The sequence below is a fragment of the Neofelis nebulosa genome, chromosome 9, assembly GCF_028018385.1.
Source record: "Neofelis nebulosa isolate mNeoNeb1 chromosome 9, mNeoNeb1.pri, whole genome shotgun sequence".
Classification (NCBI taxonomy): Eukaryota; Metazoa; Chordata; class Mammalia; order Carnivora; family Felidae; genus Neofelis; species Neofelis nebulosa.
The window spans coordinates 113,477,277-113,497,247 of record NC_080790.1 but is presented as its reverse complement, the minus strand read 5'-3'; the positions used below and the strand labels follow the sequence as shown (position 1 = coordinate 113,497,247).

At 50.2% G+C, this 19,971-nt stretch overlaps 1 protein-coding gene across 3 annotated transcripts in view; it reads left to right on the top strand.

Annotated features, from left to right (window-relative positions):
• Positions 1-7,716: 7,716 nt before the first annotated feature.
• The window catches only part of PSMF1 (proteasome inhibitor subunit 1), a 47,478-nt gene continuing 35,223 nt past the window's right edge, over positions 7,717-19,971 (top strand). Inside the window, exons 1-3 of one of the 3 annotated variants that reach the window (XM_058685156.1) lie at positions 7,717-7,860; positions 12,309-12,452; positions 18,826-18,978. In XM_058685156.1, coding sequence (XP_058541139.1) covers positions 12,324-12,452; positions 18,826-18,978 — 282 coding nt within the window. In that variant the 5' untranslated portion in view covers positions 7,717-7,860; positions 12,309-12,323. Of the gene's footprint in view, positions 7,861-12,108; positions 12,453-18,825; positions 18,979-19,971 lie in introns of those variants that run through there. The other 2 variants (XM_058685157.1, XM_058685155.1) reach the window with 2 other exon arrangements.

Sequence of the window (19,971 nt, the reverse complement as noted above, 5' to 3'; positions counted from 1 at the left end):
ATGTCGAATGCTTGATTGACAGTCTTTTTCTTTTAGTGTTTTCAATATCTTGTCTCACTGCCTTCTGACCTCAGTGGTTCCTAAGGAGAAATCAGCTGTGAGCTTGTTGAGTATTCCTTGTACCTGAAGAGTACACTGAAGAGAATCACTTCTCTCTAGCTGTTTTCAAGATTCTTGCTTTGTCTTTGACATTCAGCAGTCTGATGATGATGTGTCTAGGTGTGGATCTCTGAGTTGATCCTACTTAGTTCCCACTGATTGTTTTTCTCCTGTGTAGGGACCATGGTTCCTTATTTTCGTGATCCCCAAAGACCACCAGGGAGCCGAGTCCGATGCAAAAGCAAAGAAACTTTATTCGAGCTAGCTCGAGCTCAATCCCCTACCTGCACCGATGCAGCGGTGAGATACGGGAGAGAGAGAGCGGGGAGAGAGAGAGTGAGTTTCAAAAGCACCAAGGTTTTATAGGGATCTAGGGGCAGTTGGTGAGGTAATGGCTGTGGCCTCAGCCGATTGGCTGGGGAAGGGTCGGAGTCCTGTTATGCAGGCAGGTCGCGGGGCGTGTTTTGATCGGGAAGTTTGAATGGGTGAGCGGGAGGTTACTCAAGGGGTGGAGGCGTGGTTTGAGGTTTCTGCGATTTTTCCGGAAAGGGGCATGTCGGGGACATAGTCACTCAAGGTGGAGGACACAGAACAAGATGGAGTCGGCCGGCGTAGGTCTGCCCTTTCAATTTCTTTTCACGTCTCATAATTTTTTGGTGAAAAATGGGACACTTTCCGTACTATCACGTGGTGACTCTGCAAGTCAGTTTCTCTCTATCCCCACAGTTTGTCGTTGTGACTATTTGTTGCTACTATTTGTTTTAGTGACTTTTCTGAATTAATTCTCTGAAGTCTATTCTTTTGCAGGCGGGACTGAAATAAATCTCTGTTCAGTTACCTTAGTGGTCATCAAATGGTTAAGCAGAGATTTCCTTAAGTGCCTGGAATGGGTAAGTCTCCCAGTCTTTGTTAGGGGCAGTCTGTGCTTGTGGGGGCATGCTCCTAGCCCTCCGGCCAAGCCCTGAATAACTCTGCCTTGGCCTTCACTTCCTGCTTGTGCAGGGCCTGGAGGGTAGCCAGAGGTGAGAGTTTAGGACCTTCCCAGATATTGCCTATGCATCTGCACAGCCCTGGATGCACGCATCGTACACATACACACGGCCTTCCAGATTCCCAGGAATATGTCAGATTTTCACAGCCCTCTGTGGACAGTCCATTCTCCAGTTTGTCCTTTTGGTTAGCCCACTGAAGCCTATTGTTTTCTGCCAAATGTTATTTACCACCTCAGGCTGCCCCAAAGTTAAACAATTGCCTCTGAATGGTTTTGACAAATGGCCCCAGGGGAAAAACTTTTTGCACTGGGTGAGCTCCTGGTCAGGTCAAATAAAGATAGCCTTGCAAGTGAGGTATTCCAGGGAACCACCCGACAGGCCAAATAATGACAGTTCTCTGGGAATGAGGCTTTGAAGGAGCTACAACCTTATTTGTCACCTCTGGTGGCAAATCCAGGCTGCTGGATTCTAAGTCTGCCATGGAGTTGGTGAGGGGCTGGGGGTGGGAAGGTTAAAATGCCACAAAGGTCACTATTCTGAACAAGGTTAAGCCCTATTCCTTAAATAAATGCTCCCTCGATTGATGCAAGCTTTTAATTCCAAGAATTCTGAAAACATTGATTCTGACCATTTTTGCCCATTTTGTCATTGCTTTTATAGAAGAAAGAATTTTCCGGGGGCCTGAGTGGCTCAGTTGGTGAAGCATCCAACTTCAGCTCGGGTCATGACCTCACGGTTCATGGGTTAGAGCCCCACATTGGGCTTTCTGCTGACAGCTCAGAGCCTGGAAGCCACTTCCGATTCTGGGTCTCCCTCTCTCTCTGCCCCTCCCCAGCTCGCACTCTGTCTCTCTCCGTCCCTTAAAAATAAATAAGCATTAACAACAACAAAAACAATTTTTTTTAATGAAAACATTTTTTTCAAAAGAAAAGAATTTTCAGAAGTCTGACACTACCATTTTTACTTTTCTAAACCTTTTGCAGATATCACCTAATATATTTTTGGCCACAACTACAAGGCAGGTATTGTTACTATCATTACTATTATCTTACAGATGAGGAATCTGAGGCACAGAGGGGTGACGTGACTTGCTCAAGGTCACAGAGCCAAAAAACTGGAGAAGCCAGGATTCGTAGGTAGAGATGAACTCCAGGGCTGGCATGCCCTCTAGGCTCTTTGGTCTCCCCAGGCTTGAAAAAGGAGCACTGGAATCAGAGAGTCTGAATCCAAGTCCCAGCTTTGCTGTTGTCCCATTGTGTGACCCTGGGTGCACCAGTGCCTTGCCCTCTGCCTCAGTTTCCCCATATATAAAATTAAGCAGTTGGCTGTTATCTCCTATTCCTGCTCAAGATTTTGAATTTGTTCAGAACTTGGAGTGCCCACCAGACACTCCCCCATGAAGTTATGACCCTTGGATGGGGGCCAGGTCTGGGCACCCTCCCCCCCCCCCCCCCCCCCCCAGTATAGAGACTGTTCCCTGCACCAGAGCTCATCCCTGGTGGGTCAGCTGTCACACACAGCTCTGGCCCAGCCCAGTTGCCCAGAGGTTTTAGGTGACTCCAGAGTAGGCTTTGTCTGCTGGGGCTGTCACTGATGATAGGACCCCTTATCAGCTGTATTGTGGAGCTAGGTCGCTAATTCTCCTTCTGGCTCCTAGGCTGAGCCTCCCAAGGCCAAGGAGGGCCAGGCTTGGAAGGGGTGGCCCTTGCCTCACCCCACTATTCCCCTTCTTCTCCTCCCACCTCAACCACCATCCCCACCAAAGCCTGCAGGAACCACACTCTGAGTTTCAGGCCACAGGATAAAGAGCTTTTTTTAAAAAGATTTTTTTTTTTTGTCCAAGTCTTTTCCTAATATTTGGTTTCAGGTGACCCTTCTGACCTCAACTCTCACTTCTCCCTTCCCTTCCAAAGCTCTGGACACACACATGGTAGGCACACCCCTACCTCAGGGCCTTTGCACCTGCTGTTCCACCTGTCTGGGACTTCCACCTGGCTCTCGTCCTCACCTCCTTCAGGTCTTGGCTCAAATGGCCCTTGTCAGTGAGACCTTCCATATCCTCCCTAGGTAAAACATGCCTGCCTCACTCCTACCACCCCTTTCTCCTCCTCATTTCACTTGTTTCCTTAGGACAGACAATTTTGTTACATAAGCCAATAAATTGCTTTCTTTGCCCAAACCGGTTTGAGTTGGGTTTTCCTTCCTTTGCATACCAAGCATCCTAAGCATTGCATCCCCTAGGGAGACTTAACGGCAAAACCCTCTGAAGCCAGGGGCCCCTCCCTTAGCTCCCCCAAAGGACTTAACACAGAGCTGGGTGCATGAGAGGCCCTGACCCAAAGAAGGACAACCTGCCTTGAACTGCAGTGCCACAGGGATTCTCCAAGATGACGGCTGTGTGCAGGACGACAGCTAGGCCGTGGGCAAAGGGAAAATATTGATTCAGATGAGCTGGCCTGGGCCTCATCCTTCCCATTCTCGCCAACCTGGGTTTGACCCAGCAATTGGGAAACATCTTTTTTTCTTTTTCTTTTTCTTTTTTCCCTTTGTTCAAGTCCGGCCAGGGCCGGCCCTTTCTACCAGGCTTGTGAGCAAGGTTGAAACTATGGTGGTTCTGGACAGGCTGAGGTTTGCGTGCTGGAGGCTGGCTTCAGCCCTGCCGCGTCCCTGGCAGTCAGTCTCCCTGACTGCCATACCCGCGACACCTGCTCACCAGGCCACTGACCACAGTTGTTCTGGCCTGGCCGGCTGGGCAGCCACGGAGCACCCCACAGAGCAGAGGGACCAGGAGACGGCATTCAGAAGTCGGCGGACCCAACCCACCTGGGGAGATGGGCTGATGAGACCAGAGAGGGGAGGAGATCTGCCTAAGGTCACACAGGCATTCGACAGAATCACTGGGCTTGTGAGACCAGACCGACCTGGGTCTTAACCCAGTTTAGGCTCCCTGGGCAAGCGCCACCACCTTTGTGAGCCTTGGTCTCTCATCGGAGGTCATAACGGTCTCTCCCTCTCCTGTATCGAGTTGTGGGGCGGATGACAGGAAGAGACACACAACATGGGGCCTGGTCCACACCGGGTGGGGGGCCCTCATCTACACACTTGACTCCACCAGCTTGTGTCGTCTTCGCAACAACCCTGGGAGGCCAGACAGTTAGTGACCCCATTTTACAGATGAGGACACTGATCCCAGGAGAGTTGAGAAGCCCTGGACTTGCCAGGATGAGAATCTGGGCCTGGAATCTCTGGGCCAACATGGGCCGTAGAGAAAAGAACACCCTTCCGCTGTCTGATTCTGGCCCTGTTCATTGTCTTTGAGCTATTCTGTACCTCTTTGGTAAGTAACTGATAGGTATGCAAACTCCATCTTTTAGAATTCCCCCCCACCACCCCACCACCCCCGCTTTTGTGGAGAAACTAGCTTTGTCTCCATTTTTTCCAGATGAATTTGTGCCTTTTTCTCTTTCTCTTCGAACCGGTCATAACATCTGTCTGATTCCCCCATTTAACAAGGCAAATAAAATCTTTAACACGTATTCGCGTCTAGCTTTGTAAGAGAATCATGATTTAACCTTTTTGTATGAGAATCATGATTTTGCCTTGCTCTGAAAAATGACCCCTTAACAGGGTCGTAGAAATCGATGCCAGATCCTTCTGGCAGCGGTCCTGTAACTCAGCCTCCCCATCGCCCCTTGCTTACCTCCAGTGCTCAGGACTCAGCAATTCTATGTGTATTTTCTAGATGATCTTCATACGGGATGCCACGTATCACCGTTCAGTTTACACACGAGGAAACGAGGGTTTAGAGGCCGAGCAACTTAGCCCAGGTGACACAGCTAAAGCCAGCACTCTCTTCCTCTGAAGCTGTGCGTGGATGTGTGTGTCCTGCCTCCTTGACTAGGTTGTGAATCCGGCTACAAGTGGAGTCCAAAGAATGCATTTGGAAATGGCCTAGTGGGGGAAGGGGGGTCCAGGTGGTGCTGTGGTTAACGAGCAGGTTCCAGAGGCCCCGGTAGGTTGCTCAACCTCAACGGAGTGAAGCTACATTGTTAACAGTTGGTGGTGTCTTTGACCCCTCCAAATCCTGAAGAATGATCCAGGCCTATGGAGTGGCCCGCCCATTTCCACCCCTTCTCATATCTCCCCGCCGAGAAACGTGCCCAAAGTCAAACCACTTGTAAGTGATAGAAAGGCCTTGAACTTCAGAAGGCTGACGTTGCAACGCTGCAGTCTTCAACACCTGGACATAAACCCAAGTTTGTGCTTCTCAGCCGTGTGACCCTGGGCCAGTTATTTAACCCCTGTGAGCTCCTCAACCTCTCACGAAGTCGTTCAGAAAATGGAACCCGGAGAACGTAAGCCCAGTGCCAGACACATGGTAAATCCTCTGTAAATAAAAGCTGCTTTCCAAGGCCCCATTAGCTCGAATAAGGAGCTGCCATGTGCCAGGCGCTGTGGGAGGCACTTGAGCGACATCATCTCCAGGAATCTTCTTGACAACCCTGCCGGACACACCATTATAATCCTTATTTAACAGTTTGATAAGTCACCTGCCCCAAGTTGCACAGAGACTAAGCGCTGGACGGAGACGTAAACCCAGGTTGCCTGCCTCCAAGCCCTAGACGCTTTTCCACTCTAGGCATGTGTTTATTTTTGAAATGTTTATTCGTTTTTGAGAGAGAGCGCGCCGCGCGACTGAGTCCAAGCATGGGAGAGGCAGGAGAGAGAGAGGGAGACCCCGAATCCAAAGCAGGCTCCAGGCTCTGAGCTGTCAACGTGGGGCCTGACGCGGGGCTCGAACTCACAGACCATGTGATCATGACCTGAGCTGAAGTCAGATGCTTAACTGACTGAGCCACCCAGGCACCCCTTGTTCATTCATTCAATAATTCAACAAGTATTTATCGGGAACCTACAATATATACCAGGCACTGTTGTAGTAGCTAGAGGGGCAGCAATGAACCGAACAGACACAATCCCAGTGCTCACGAAGCTGATGTCCTAGTTAGGGGAGCAACGGGCAAAACTTCTGGCTTTTCAAGGTGAGGCTGGTCACCCATGCCACCTGCCAGGCCAGGTGGGGCAAGTGTCTGATGCAATTTTGGGGCCAGGGCTAGACTTGGCTGAGGTGGGGGGCAGGGGAAAGGATCAGGACTAAGTCATTGAAAAGATGGGTATACGAAGATGTCTGCTGAGGGAAGCGGAGGATTCTGGAAGGAGAATGGTCTCAGAAGGGGCAGAGCAGACCCTCTGGGACCACTGGGACTGGAGTTTCCTGAGGACTGACTCCCCTTGGGGTCAACAACACACAGAGTTACAAGCAGGTATTTCCATGAGTGATGATTCTGACTGCACTGAGGACACAGCCTGCTGTGGGGTCCCCAGTCTAGGGCTCCCCTGAACCTTCCAGTACAGGACAAGGGAGATATGCACCTCACCCTGCACGGCTGCCCTGGGTGGGCACTTGGGTGGGCCCGGGCGCCCTCTTGTGGCATCTCTTGTCTCTGCAGGGACCCCTTGCGTCCCTGCGTTTGGAGGGGCTTCCCATGCTTAGACCATTTCTCTGTCCCCAGCCTATACCTTTTTCCCTATTCCCAGCCTTACCAGCCTCCAGCCAAAGTCTGAAAAACTCAGTCATGGCTCTCTCACCTTTTCCTGCATAGATATCAGAACCCAGAGCTTGGGTGCCTGCAAGCCCCTTCGATCCTATCCTGGGACACAGCCACGTGGTGATGTATAGACATACCATCTGGTTCAAATCCTGACTGCATCACTTGGAAGCAGTTGTACAACCAGTGTGTGCCATAGCTTTCTCACTTTAAAAATGAGATTAATGGGGCGCCTGGGTGGCTCAGTCGGTTGGGCGTCCGACTTTGGCTCAGGGCATGATCTCGCGGTTCGTGAGTTCGAGCCCCGCATCGAGTTCTGCGCTGACAGCTTGGAGCCTGGAGCCTGCTTTGGATTCTGTGTCTCCCTCTCCCTCTGCCCCTTCCCCGCTCATGCTCTGTCTCTCAAAAATGAATAAACGTTAAAAATTTTTTAAAAATGAGATTAAATAAGACAATACTGGACAATTTGTCTGTTAAAGCCTCACTCCTATCCCCATCCTGCCTGCCTGCAATTTTTCAGAATGACTTGCCAGCAGGATTCTGGGTTAGATTCAGCCAATGGGAGGCAGCAGAAGCACCTTATTGCTTCTCCAGTAGCAGCGGATTCAGTTTCAGTTCAGTTTTGCAGCCACCTTTGCAGATTTTTCTCTGAATACTGCCTCGGGACAAGAGGCAGCGGTGCTCTCCTGCACTTCCTGCAACTTCCAGACTCTCTGAAAGCTGGAGGCAACTTTCCCTAATCTTTTCATTCCAACCCATCCAGCGGGTTCCAATACTGAATATTATTAATCTGGGAGGGCTTCTTGGAGGAGGTGAGGGTGTTGGAATGATGCTAGGCCACAAAAGCAGAAGGCTTCCAGTGTTGAATAATTCCACCTCAGTGCCCATTTGGGCCCTGCCCTTCAGCTCACCTCTTCACAGTTTCCAGGGAGACAGTTTCCAGGGAGCTTGGAATCCTCATATTGATGTCACTTGGTAACCAGGAGCTGGTGGCTGCAGCCATCTCTCAAGTTCTTTCCATCATCCTGGGCCCTCATCTCTGGCATGGGCTCTGCACGGCCCAGGTAGCGGGGGCCCAGCTGGGGAAGCACCTTCTCCCTGCTTCCCTTCTCAGCCAATCACAGACCTCACAGGGACCACTGAGACTCTTGTTGATAGCGGTAAGTCCACAGAAAGTGCCAGATGGACCAGGGGCGGGGCACCCTCAACCTCCGGACCCAGAGGATCCTCCCGTTTGTTCTCATCCATGGAGTACCCTGGGGTTCAGCGTGGATGGAACATAGTCCTGGCCGGAAGGGCTCCCAGCCTAGTGCAAGAGACAGAGCGTACCTCATTGTTGCAACACACAGATGTTAGCATCTGTTACATGCTGCCGGCTGGGCCGCAGACTAGCAAAGTCATGGCTCATCCTTGCGTGGGGAGGATAGCAGATGCCGTGGTATCCAACTCACTCCTCAGCAGTCACCTCTAAGCACCAAAGGCTACTTCCTCTAAACTCTGCAGTTCTCTACCTGAAGGCTTTTCGTGCCCCCAGAAGCAGCCCTCAACCGCAGGGAGTGAGTGAAAAAAAATCAACTTAATTCTCTCACCTTCCATTGGGACAAGTCTAGGATGGGTGTCTCCCAGAGTGGCTGGACGGGACAGAGCTCAGGTGCCCAGAGGTAAAGGGCTCCAACACCTAACACCTCCTGGCCACTTCCCAGTCTCTTATCCCCACCCTTTTGCTGCTATTTCCTGGAAGCAGCTCCCAAATAAGCCATTCAAATCCCTGTCTCAGGTTGGCTTCTGAGGGAACCCAGACTGGCACAGGGAGGGTGATTTATTACAGGGAAACAAAGTTCTGCAAAACTCGCGTTATACCTAATCATATGCAAAGCAGTGGCCGACCCAAGGGATGGGTAGGGGAGCTGTCTGCCTGGGTACAAGCAATGAGGGGGGCTGTTGTCTGTAAAAAAGTTAAAAGCAGTAATTTAGCTGACCAAAGGCACGTCTGCTTTTTATTATCACTATAAACCGGCCATTATAATAAGCTTCAATGATAAAATTCTCCTCCCCCGTGAGACTGATAGCTCTTGCTGTCCCATGTCCCCTCCTTGGCACCCCACTGATGCCAACTGCACTGAGGACAGAGAAATTGATTGTGGGCAGAGGAGATGGGGGAAGGCCTCATGCAGGAGGCAGCATCGATGCCCTAAACACACAGCACTACCTGCATTTCACACCTCCACGCTTTGCGTATGCTATTCCCTTTTACTGGGACGCCTTTTGTGCCTCAGTTCTCTCCCAATCGTCCATTATGATGCAGTGCAGTTGGGTATCTCCTCCTCCAAGAAGCCCTCCCTGACCCCCAGCCTGAATTAGATTGCCTCCTCTGGGCTTGCACAGACCTCCAAGTGCCCCTATGTCATGGCAGTCTTCACACTGGGTTACCTTTGTGAGTTTCTTTTTTTTTTTTAATCACCAGACCGTGGGCTCCAAAGTGTCAGGAACTACAGCCTGTTCATCTGGGGCCTGGCTCACAGTTGACACTTAGGAATGGGTCTGCCCCTGGGGCACCTCTGTGCAGTCCGCGGTCTGCATCCCCATCCATGGCAACACAGCCTATGGAGGTTTAGTGAACGAATGAATGGGTGCATGGGTGGAATTTTCAATAACCGGGGAAGACATTTATTTTTTTTTATTTTTATTAAAAAAAATTTTTTTTAACGTTTATTTATTTTTGAGACAGAGAGAGACACAGCATGAACGGGGGAGGGGCAGAGAGAGAGGGAGACACAGAATCGGAAGCAGGCTCCAGGCTCTGAGCCATCAGCCCAGAGCCTGACGCGGGGCTCGAACTCGCAGACCGCGAGATCGTGACCTGAGCTGAAGTCGGACGCTTAACCGACTGAGCCACCCAGGCGCCCCCCCGGGGAAGACATTTAAAGCAGAAGAGACAGAGCAAGTAAAAGCAGGGAGGCTTGAAAAGTGCAGAGCTTCTCAGTGGAAGGGGTAAACGGTTTTAGGCCGCAGGCAGCATAGCTCAGGAGTCCATCAGCTTTAGCACCACCTACGGTGCGGTCAACATACTTGCAATCTACCTCAGACACTTAGCTGGAATCTCTGCCGATGGGGTTCCAGAATCTGGGTGTCCCTGAGAAATCCTGGGAACAAAAGCATGTGGAGTGGCATGGGGCCAGCTAACAAAGTGAGGGGTGAACTGCAGAAAGGTGAGACCGGCCCGATTAAGTTGAGCTCACACCAGTAATTCATTCACGTAGCATTCATTCATCCATTCATTCATTCAGTTAGTGTGTATTGAGCCAGGAAGGCACTCAGATATACCTGTGCACAAGACAGATATGATCTCTGCTCCCTTTTCACGGTCTAGTGGGAAGAGAGTCATGAAATTAACAAGCAAGCAAATAAATACCTGATATAAGGTCAGGTTATGATTAACGCTTTACAGGAAAGAAAGCAGGGTAAGGAAGGGATTAAAGAACAGAAGACATGGGGTGCCTGGGTGGTTCAGTCTGTGAAGTGTCTGACTCTAGATTTTGGCTCAGGTCATGATCTCATGGTTCGTGGGATTGAGCCCTGCGTGGGGCCCGGCACGGACAATGCGCAGCCTGCTTGGGGTTCTCTGTCTCCCTCTCTCTCTGCCCCTCCCTCACTCGCACGCACACGTGCACCCTCCTGCTGTCTCTCTCAAAATAAATAAACAAACGTAAAAAAAAAAATACAAGAGGTTATCTTGGATGTAGCGTCAGGGAAGCCAGGGAAGTGAGAGAAAGAGTCACTTAAAATGAAGGAGCAAACCACGCAGATGTTTGAGGAAAGAACATTCCGGGCAGAGAGAGCAGCACATGCAAAGACCTGGAGAACAGGACGTGTGGGAGAGGAAACCTTGGTTAGGTAGCTACTGCAGTAGTCCAAGTATGGGATGCTAGACGATCAGGTCGGGGTGGAGACCGTGGAGGCGGTAGGAAGTGGTCAGATTCAGAATACATTTTGAGGGTAAAGTTGACTAGCTTTGCTTTTGAATCAGATGTGGGTGTGAGAGGATGGAAGTCAACGTTATTGCAGCCAAGGGTGCAGGAGATGAGAAGAGGGTTGGAGGGGATGATGTCAGAGAGAGGTAAGGGGTGGGGGGGGGGGCGGGGCGCAGACCATATGCAGGTTTCTTAATATTTTTTTTTTTTAATTTTTTTTAACGTTTATTTATTTTTGAGACGGACAGAGACAGAGCATGAACGGGGGAGGGTCAGAGAGAAGGAGACACAGAATCTGAAACAGGCTCCAGGCTCTGAGCTGTCAGCACAGAGCCCGACGCGGGGCTCGAACTCATGGACCGTGAGATCATGACCTGAGCCGAAGTCAGCCGCTCAACCGACTGAGCCACCCAGGCGCCCCATATGCAGGTTTCCAGAGACCATAGGGAGGACATGACTCTCCCTGAGTGTGTTAGGAGCCCTGGGAGAGTTTTAAGCAGAGGAGGAATGTGACTTGGCGTGTGTCCTAACAGAATCTCCAGCTGCAGAGTGTAGAACAGACTTTGGGAGACAAGAGATGAACTCGGGCAGTTCAGAGGTTGGTGCAGACATCCAAGTCAGAGGTGATGGTGGCTTGCTATAGGGTGCTGACTGGAATGGGAAAACTGAATTTACTTGAGCAAAAACAGTAAGCAGATTTCGAGAATCTTGTTGAAGAAATAGCAGGTGGCAAAAATCATAGAGGCACAACTGCATCTTCTTGGAGGAAGCGGCTTCAATTCTCTGGGCTGGTTTTGTCATCTGCAAAACGGGGACGATAATGGAACACACCTCGCAGAGTTGTCGATAGGGTGATGTAGAGGTTTGGGCACAGGATCCAGCACACAATAAACATTTAATAAACTTTATCCTGGGAGCCAGACTGCTGGGTTCCGGTACCATCTCTGCCCCTCATTGTCTGGCTGAGTCATCTCGGGTCAAAATCACCCCTCTGTAAAACGGGGCTACCGTTAACCCTAACTGTATAGAGTTGGGTCGTGATGCTTAAATTAATGAATACACGTAAGGCATTTAGAATAATGGGGCACGGAGCAAGCATTGCATAAGTGCCAGCTATTATTATTAATATATTTTAGTCATATTTCATAAACTCTTCCTCCACCAGCATATGCCCACCCTATTCTGAGGATGGGAAGTCTGTGGCTCAGAACAAGGTAGCCTCTCCTCGAGGACCTAACCTAGGATCCCGCGTGTCTGGCGATATCTCCAACTCCCTGGAAAAAGGAGATTCCTGTTTTAAAGGACCGCGCCCCGCCCCGCCCCGCCACGCCCCGCCCCGCCACGCCCCGCCCCGCCACGCCCCCGCCCCGCCCCGCCCCGCCCCGCCCCGCCCCGCCTGCGAGCTGCGTGGCGGAACGTTTAAGCTCTGCGCTCGGGTTTCCAGTCGGCGCGCTGGCGCAACGGGTCAGGCGCTTGGAGCTACTTCCGGTGGCCGTGTTCGGCCCTCGGGCGTCTCCATTTTGGCCGCAGGTGGGGCTAGGCCTGGGCGGGCGGAGCAGCGGAGCGGAGCCCTCCGCGCTCTCAGGGCCGAGTCGGCTCACGGCACTCCCTCCCTTCCTTCCTCTCTCCGCCTGCAGAAGCCGGGGGAGCGCATGGCGGGCTTGGAGGTACTGTTCGCGTCGGCGGCGCCGGCCATCACTTGCGCGCAGGACGCGCTCGTCTGTTTCCTGCACTGGGAGGTGGTGACGCACGGCTACTACGGCTTGGGAGTCGGCGACCAGGTACTCCACAGAGGCAGCGTGGGGTCAGGGTGGTGGTGGTATGGTGGTGGATCCAAGGTCCGGAGTTCTGGTCCAGAGCGCCTGGCCCTCCCCCCGCCGGAGTCCGGGCCTTGGGGCTCCTGGAACCTTCGGTATAGACAGCGGGTCGAGGAGGTCCTCTGCTATCCCAGCCCAGCGCCCCTCAACACAGCTGGGACAACATGATTTTGGAACCCAAGGACCAGAAGCTCGCTTCAGCATAGCCTGGCAGTCTCCCAGGCCAGGATCGTGTGGACCTGACGCCGAGACAGGGGCGTAGCTCCCCTGAGCACTCCTCACCTGCCTGAACTCCGCCAAGCTCCTTCCCTCATAGCGGCGGGGGGGCGGGGGGGGGTGCTGTTCCCAATATTGCACTCGAACCTCCACCAGATATCTGAGTCCGAGCACGTTTATGGGGGCCCAGAGAACATACACACCCTTATCGTTTTACTGAAGGGTCCCGTGCAGTCTGCTCACCGCTGTCATCCCCAGCTCAGGTTCTGGGAAACAGCCCCCCCACACAACTACACACCTGCACCCTGCATGTGAGGGCCAGGTAAGGTTACCTCCTCAACAGCTGCCCTACAGGGTCAGCCCCTCCTGCTCGGAGGTCCTCTGACTGCCTCTCCGAGCTGGGGGCCTTGCCCTCACACCCAAAGAGCCCCGGGATTGCTGGGCCCAAGCTCCTGCATAATTCTTTGCTGGAGCCTTTGTTCATCTTCTCTGCCCCTGCTTTGTGGCTTTCACCCTCCACATCAGCTTCCTGGTGAGAACTGGGCTTGGTCCCCTTCCTGCCCCTTCAGTTCTCTTCTACTTCGGCAGAGAAAATATCCTCCCAGCCTCACTCCCCACAAACACGTAGGATTCCAAGCCTGCCCCTTCCTGTCACCGTTCTTCTCACCCTCGGAACCTGCATCAGCTCTGGGGAGCGGGGCACCTCACCCTTTGCATCTCTTATGGTGAGATTTTTAACCTTCTTCTCATTTTTCACTGCTTCAGTTCTCAAACTCCCTAATCCTGAGTGTCTCAGGTATACACTTAGTATCTCGGGTTTTCCTGTCCTGACACAGAGCTTCAGGGATCCCTCCTTAAATGCAGTTTGCACATCCTGAGCACCGAGAGGCAGGCACTCCCTTCCACTCCCTGCTGCCCCATTCCACCGTCCTGAGGAGTGAGCCAGACCGCTGCCCCATCTCACACTTCACACCCACACCGGGAGTCAGATTAGAAGTACAAGAACTGTCATGGATGTCTGGCTTTTCTTATCCTCCTAGACTTCAAGTATCCCACGGGGTCCCCAGATACACACTTAGCAGCTCCATCCCTGCCCCTTCCAGGCTCACACATACTTCGTCCCTCATGTGGCATCTAGGACTGGAGATACGGCTGGAAAAGAAGGGGCAGCCTCACATACACACACACACACACACACACACACACACACACACACACACACTTGGAAGCAGAAACCATGTTTTCCTCCCAGATAGCTCAGTTTTGGGCCTTTCAGTCCATCTTGCACTTCACTTCCCTTGCCTTTCAGCATTCAGGCCTTGGGACCGGGTAGAGATGGCGCCCCGAAGTGTCAGTCTCCCCCCTTCTGGTGCATAGCGGCCCCAAGAGAAGCTGTTGCCTCACTTGCCTCACGTCACCTTTCTGATCTTGAATGGCTCTTCCACGTGCCCAGTCATGTCACCTCAGCGTGGCCTGGGAAGTCCAGGCAGCTGCTGTATAGGATGGTGCCGAATGCAGTGGGATTGGAGAGCAGAGGGGGAGGAACACTTATTTGGTCTGGTCCTGTCTTTGGGGCTCCTCTGTTTCTGTGTCCTTGGGGCCTTCTGTTTCCCTGACCCCTTGCCCTGTCCTTCAGCTCTAACACTTCTGCCCTACTCTCTGCCCCTCCTCATGGACCTCACCTGGTTTACCTCCCAGCTAGCTATTTCTGGGCTGACAGTCAGAATCTGTCCCCCCAGAACAGGAACTTGTTACAGAGGTCCTGTGCGACTTCCTTCTCCCCATTTCACAGGGACGTATCAACACAGCAGATCTGCTCCCAGCATCGTCCCTTCACACACCCGTCCACAGCTCTGAGTTGCTTTGACAGCTTAGGGACATCAGTTCCTATAGGTCATTGCCTCCTTCGGCATCCTCCCCTTGCCAAATTTTCAGGTGAACTGTGCAGAAAGAATGCGATCTCATTCTAATACTGGTTTAAAGAACAGAAAAGGTCCTTCACTGATTCCTAAAAGTCCATCTAATTCCAGTGTTCATGGTGCCACGTGTTGAGTTCATACAGGCCAGAAAAAGCTGCCAGCCCCAGATGTCTTACGGAAGGCCAGGGAGGGTGGGGATGAAGGTTGTGAGAGGCACTGCCCACTGTCCATGTGTCCCCCGCCCCAGTGCTAAGTCGTGCGTGCCCTCTGGGGATGGGTGTTTGTATTGCACACTGGTGTGTTTGCTTCTGTGCCCTTTCTCACAAGTAATGCTAAAGCTCACATTGCACTTCCCCTTCTCTAACCGCTGCTGAGTCAGCGTCCCCTGGAGCAGAAGGCCTGTAGAGAGGCATCTTTCCTATCAGTTTATTTAAAAGAGGGTTTGTCAGCCTTGAAACCAGCAGACTCAGCTGAGACCAACAGTGTTTGCCGTGCCTGGAGGATGTTCATGTTGCCTCTCCAGCCACCTCCTGCTCCCCACCCTTCTAAGGGTGATAAGAGAGAGGAAGGTCCCAGAAGTATGTGCCTGATCATATAGCATATTGACAGTTAAATACAAAGTTGTTGCTTTTCTCTTTGGTTTTATCTCCTCTTGTTCAGGGAAATTGCATATGTAAAACTTGGTTAGAGGAGCAGTGAGGCCATTGGCTTCAATAAAAATTGACTGTTTGAATTTGGAGCACTTCCTCGAAGTGAGTGCCGCTCCTCCTAAGAGCTTTACAGAGGTGTCAGGTGGGTCAGGTAGCAAGGGGTTAGAGATGGCCATAGGTAGAAGTCAGAGAATCTTGTTTCCTGTTGGAGGAATCTAAAGATCTTGACAAAAGAGAGAAAATGCCCAAGATGATGTTTGGGTTTCTTTGGGTGGATTTTACCCCAGAGACCCTGGGATGAACTCATGGTCACTGAAGAATGCTTAGGATTTTGCCTAAGTGGACAACTATCTTTACTTTCTAGGGGCCAGTCTGGTGGACCTGGCTGGGAAAAATCCCCAGCCATAGACCAAGCAACCAGGAGCACTGAAGCCCAAACCCAGCTGTGCACCTGACTTACCGTGACCTTGGGCCCTTCCCAGCCCCTCTCAGCCCTTGAATTTTTCACCTGAGGGTGTTAAACTGTATAACCATATACTTTGGCTACTTTCCAGCTGCAGCTTTCTGGGGGGCCTGATACTGATGTCAGTGCCTAGAAGACAGTTGAATGCCGTGTTTGGCCTGATTATCACCAGGGCCAGTCCCTCTTGGTCCCACCTGTTTTTCCCATTATCAGGGCAGCCCTTGGGCTGGTACCATCAGTTCCCCAGCAGTGAGAGACATAGGAGAGTGAGCCTCATGAATTATCTATACTCCGAGGAAGAATTCTGGTGTGTTAAACGCCGTATGTGGTGGATATAAACATAAATTCAGAGGCCTCTGACAGAACAAAAACGAGGCATGTTGTCAAATTCTTGGCTTCCAAAGTAAACCTTAAATCCACGGCACTAGACCTATTAACAGGAAATCTACCCGGTTGGATGTGGGGGATTGTTTCTCTTCATCACTTAGTGGACTGTTTTGATTGGTTTCACTTGCGGTTTTTGTCACTCTCGTTTCTTTGCTTCAGGCCTGTGAGTTTCCTTGTCATCCAGCCAGCTTTTAAACCATGCCAGTTGCAACATCTTAAATTGTATTGGGGACCACTTCCCCCTTTGGATTCCTGAGCACTAAGGGTGACCAAAGAGGAGAGGCCCACAATTCTCGGCCTTTGACCTCCCATCGTCCTTGGTGTGTGTAAGGGCTGCGGTGCCCATTTTTGTGTTTTGCTGTTGTTTTTCATCTTTGGTCCAGCTTCTCCCAACATACTCTCCTGAGTACAGAGCTTCCCAGTCAGTCCACTTGCTTGTGTTTAGCCACATAAATAGGTATCCGTGAAAAAAGTATATAGAGTGTTTTTGTGTGTTTTAAAAATTTTTTACATGAGTGATACCTAGCTGTAAATCACATTTTTTCTTAATTTTTAAGAAAAGTTTAAGTTGTATTTTTGATCAATATCTGTATGATGCTACAATTTGATCTAGTCTGTTTCTTGTAACTCCTATATAGTATTCCACTGTGAGCATATCTTTTCATTTCACCTCCACTTTGGTGCTCATGACAAGGTTGTGACGAAGATCCCTTGTCATGACCCCTGTGCTTTTGTGCACAGGGTTTCTTCCAGGAAGAGAGGTTTGGGGTCATAGGGTGTCCGCTTACCTAATCGCACCAAATACTGCCAGATTGCTTTCCAGAGGGGTTGTAGGAATGTAAAGGGCCACCAGTGGTGTCTGAAGGTTCACATTCTCCCCACACCCACATGAACACCTGGCAAAAAAAAAAAAAAAAAATAGAAAAATGGATAATACCCGTCTGATAGTTGTAACCTGGAATCTCATTATTTCCACCTGTCCTTCTCTGGATGCTAGTCAAGTTTTTAACAGCCCTTTATGTACTGTTATCTGCCGTTATCTTTTGCTTGTTCATATCTTTTGTCAAGTTTTCAAGTGGGTTCCTAATTTTTATTGTTCATTTTCCAGGCATTCCCTTAACGTGCTAGTTATTAATCCTTTTTCACTTGTAGCCATGGCAGAGTGGCTGCCTGTTAGTGTTGCAGTGCCTGTTGTTGAGCAGAAGCTTTAAATTTGGAACAGTCTCAAAGACAGTACCTTTTCTCATTTATGGATCTCAAGAAATCTTTCCCCACCTGTAAATCACTCTATTACTGTAGAAATAGTTTAGGGGTGCCTGAGTGGCTCAGTTTGGTTAAGTGTCTGGCTTTTGATTTTGGCTCAGGTCCTGATTTCACGGTTTCTGAGATTGAGCCCCGGGTCAGGCTCTGCACTGACAGTATGGAGCCTGCTTGGGATTCTCTGTCTCTCAGCCCCTTCCCGCTGCTCACCATGTGCATATGAGTGAGCACTCTCTTTCTCTCGAAATAAACTTAAGAAAAAAGAAAGCTTGGGGACACCTGGGTGGTTCAGTAGGTTAGGCACCCAACTCATGATTTCAGCTCAGGTCAAGATCTCACAACTCATAAGCTCGAGCCCCATGTTGGGCTCTGTGCTGACAGCGTGGGGCCTGCTGGGGGTTCTCTGTCCCCCTCTCTCTGTCTGCCCCTCCCCTGCTTGTGCTGTCTTTGTCTCAAAAATAAATAAACTTGAAAAAAAAGAAAAACTTGATCTTTAAAAAAATAGTGTAGAAACTGCTTCTCAAACTTTAATGTGTAAAAGGAAAGTCCTAGAGTTATTTAAATAGAAAAAGAAGACATCACAACTCACAGTGATGCATTTTTACACACACCAGCTTGGCAAAAATTTTTAAATTGGACAGTGACGGGGTTGCTGACCACGTGGAATACAAGAACTCCTATGTTGTTGGTGGAAGTGTAAATCAGTACCTCTTTGGAAAACAGTTTGACTTTATGTCATGAATTAGAAGTTCTTTCCTCGTACGCACTCTATGGAAGTTCGCTACGTGCGTGCTAGGACGTGTGTACACAGATGTTCATAGCGGCCTCATTTATAACAGCCAACCTGTACACAGTCCAAATATGCATCCCCACCCAATGCGTACCTTGCGGCGTGTTCATGCAGCGCCACACTGTATGTAGCTGTGAACTTCACGGCAGCGGGGTGCTGTATAATGGATCGTATGTGGTTAAACACTCTGACACAGATGAATCTCAACAGTATCAAACGACCACCACAGTAGCCTGGACGAGAGTGCACTAGAATCTTTATTTTTAGGTAACGTTTTGGTGCTCCTGTTACAGATGGTCCAGGTTCTGAGCTTTGAAAACTGCTGCCTTAGAATTTCGTAGTATCCCTTCAGGAGATTGGCCTGAATCTTGGGGAGGGAGGTGGAAAGGACATTATTAGTAAACCCGAGGCTACGGATTCTGGACAGGTTCCAGTACTGTGTCACAAAGGCAGGCAGCTACAAGGCAGAAAGCTCTAGAGCAGGAGTCCAGAGATAGATCCCAGACCTCTGACTTGGGCCTTTTGTTTCTGTTGACCTCCATGTCCTTAATCTGTGAAATGAGGCAGTGGGATTAGATTATCTGTGAAGTCCTTCCTCGCTCTGTGCTCTGAGGTCGTCATCTTCCTCCTCTCAACCCTGGTGTCTTCTCAGCCGGGTCCCAATGATAAGAAATCAGAACTGCTCCCAGCCGAATGGAACAGCAATAAAGACCTGTATGTCCTCCGGTATGAGTCTAAGGATGGGTCCAGAAAGCTCCTTGTGAAGGCTGTCACCGTGGAGAACAGCGTGATCATCAATGTGCTGGTGAGTCTCGGGGACATGTTGGTATCTGCTGATGGGAGCACACGTTGTGATCACCTTTGTGTAGCTCATTTAACAGTACAGATCAAAGGCCTTAAATGTTTGTGAGGCCTTTATCCAAGGGATCCTACTTTTGGAACTGAGGCGAGGCAAGAATCCTCAATATAAAAAAGCTTTGTGTTCAAAGATATTCACCTTCCGGTTTTATCAAGGGAGGGACTTTTCCATCACTGGGGAATGATTATGTAAATTAGGATCAATCCTTTCACTGACAACAGAGGAGGAAAAATGCTTATTGTAGGCCCAGAGGACTACTTTTCTTTGGCTAAGCCTAGCTCTCTGCTATCCTGGAGCCCTTACGTTTCTTATTTCCAGGGATGGAAAAAACTTCCCCTCCACTGTGGGCCACCTCACCCGCACCCTCCTCTCTGCCTTTAGCCCCCGCTAACTCCCTCCCGTTTTTCACTTCCTCAAAAAGTGCAGTCCTGACTACCTACTCTCACCTGCCAGAAAAATCTAAATTATGCCTCTCTACTTCATCATTTTATTTCCTTGCCTGGTACCTACCACAGTTTGTAATTAGGTATTTAGTGTTTGTATTCTGCCACTGGACTGTGCACCACAGGGGCAGCGAACTCTTGTTAAGTTTGTCCTGGTTGTCTCTGCGTGCTCATAGAAAAGTACCATGCAGTCTACATACGTTCCCATGTAAAGATATACTTTATTTGTTTTAACTACGAGGTAGTCTCTAATAACCATAACGTATTTATCCCTTTCTGTTTTGATGAACATTTAGATCTTGTATCAGACAGAGTTCTTAGTAAAAAATAACAAAATTGCCTTAGGTTAGTTTAAACAGATTGGGTTTATTACAAGAGGTGAAATAGCTCACTGAATTATTGGAAAGGCTAGAGAAACAGGTTCAAGGCTGGGCTTTCAAGACAGTCCCTCAAAACCAGGCCGTAGAAACCACTGCTGCTGCTGCCGCCCCAGGCA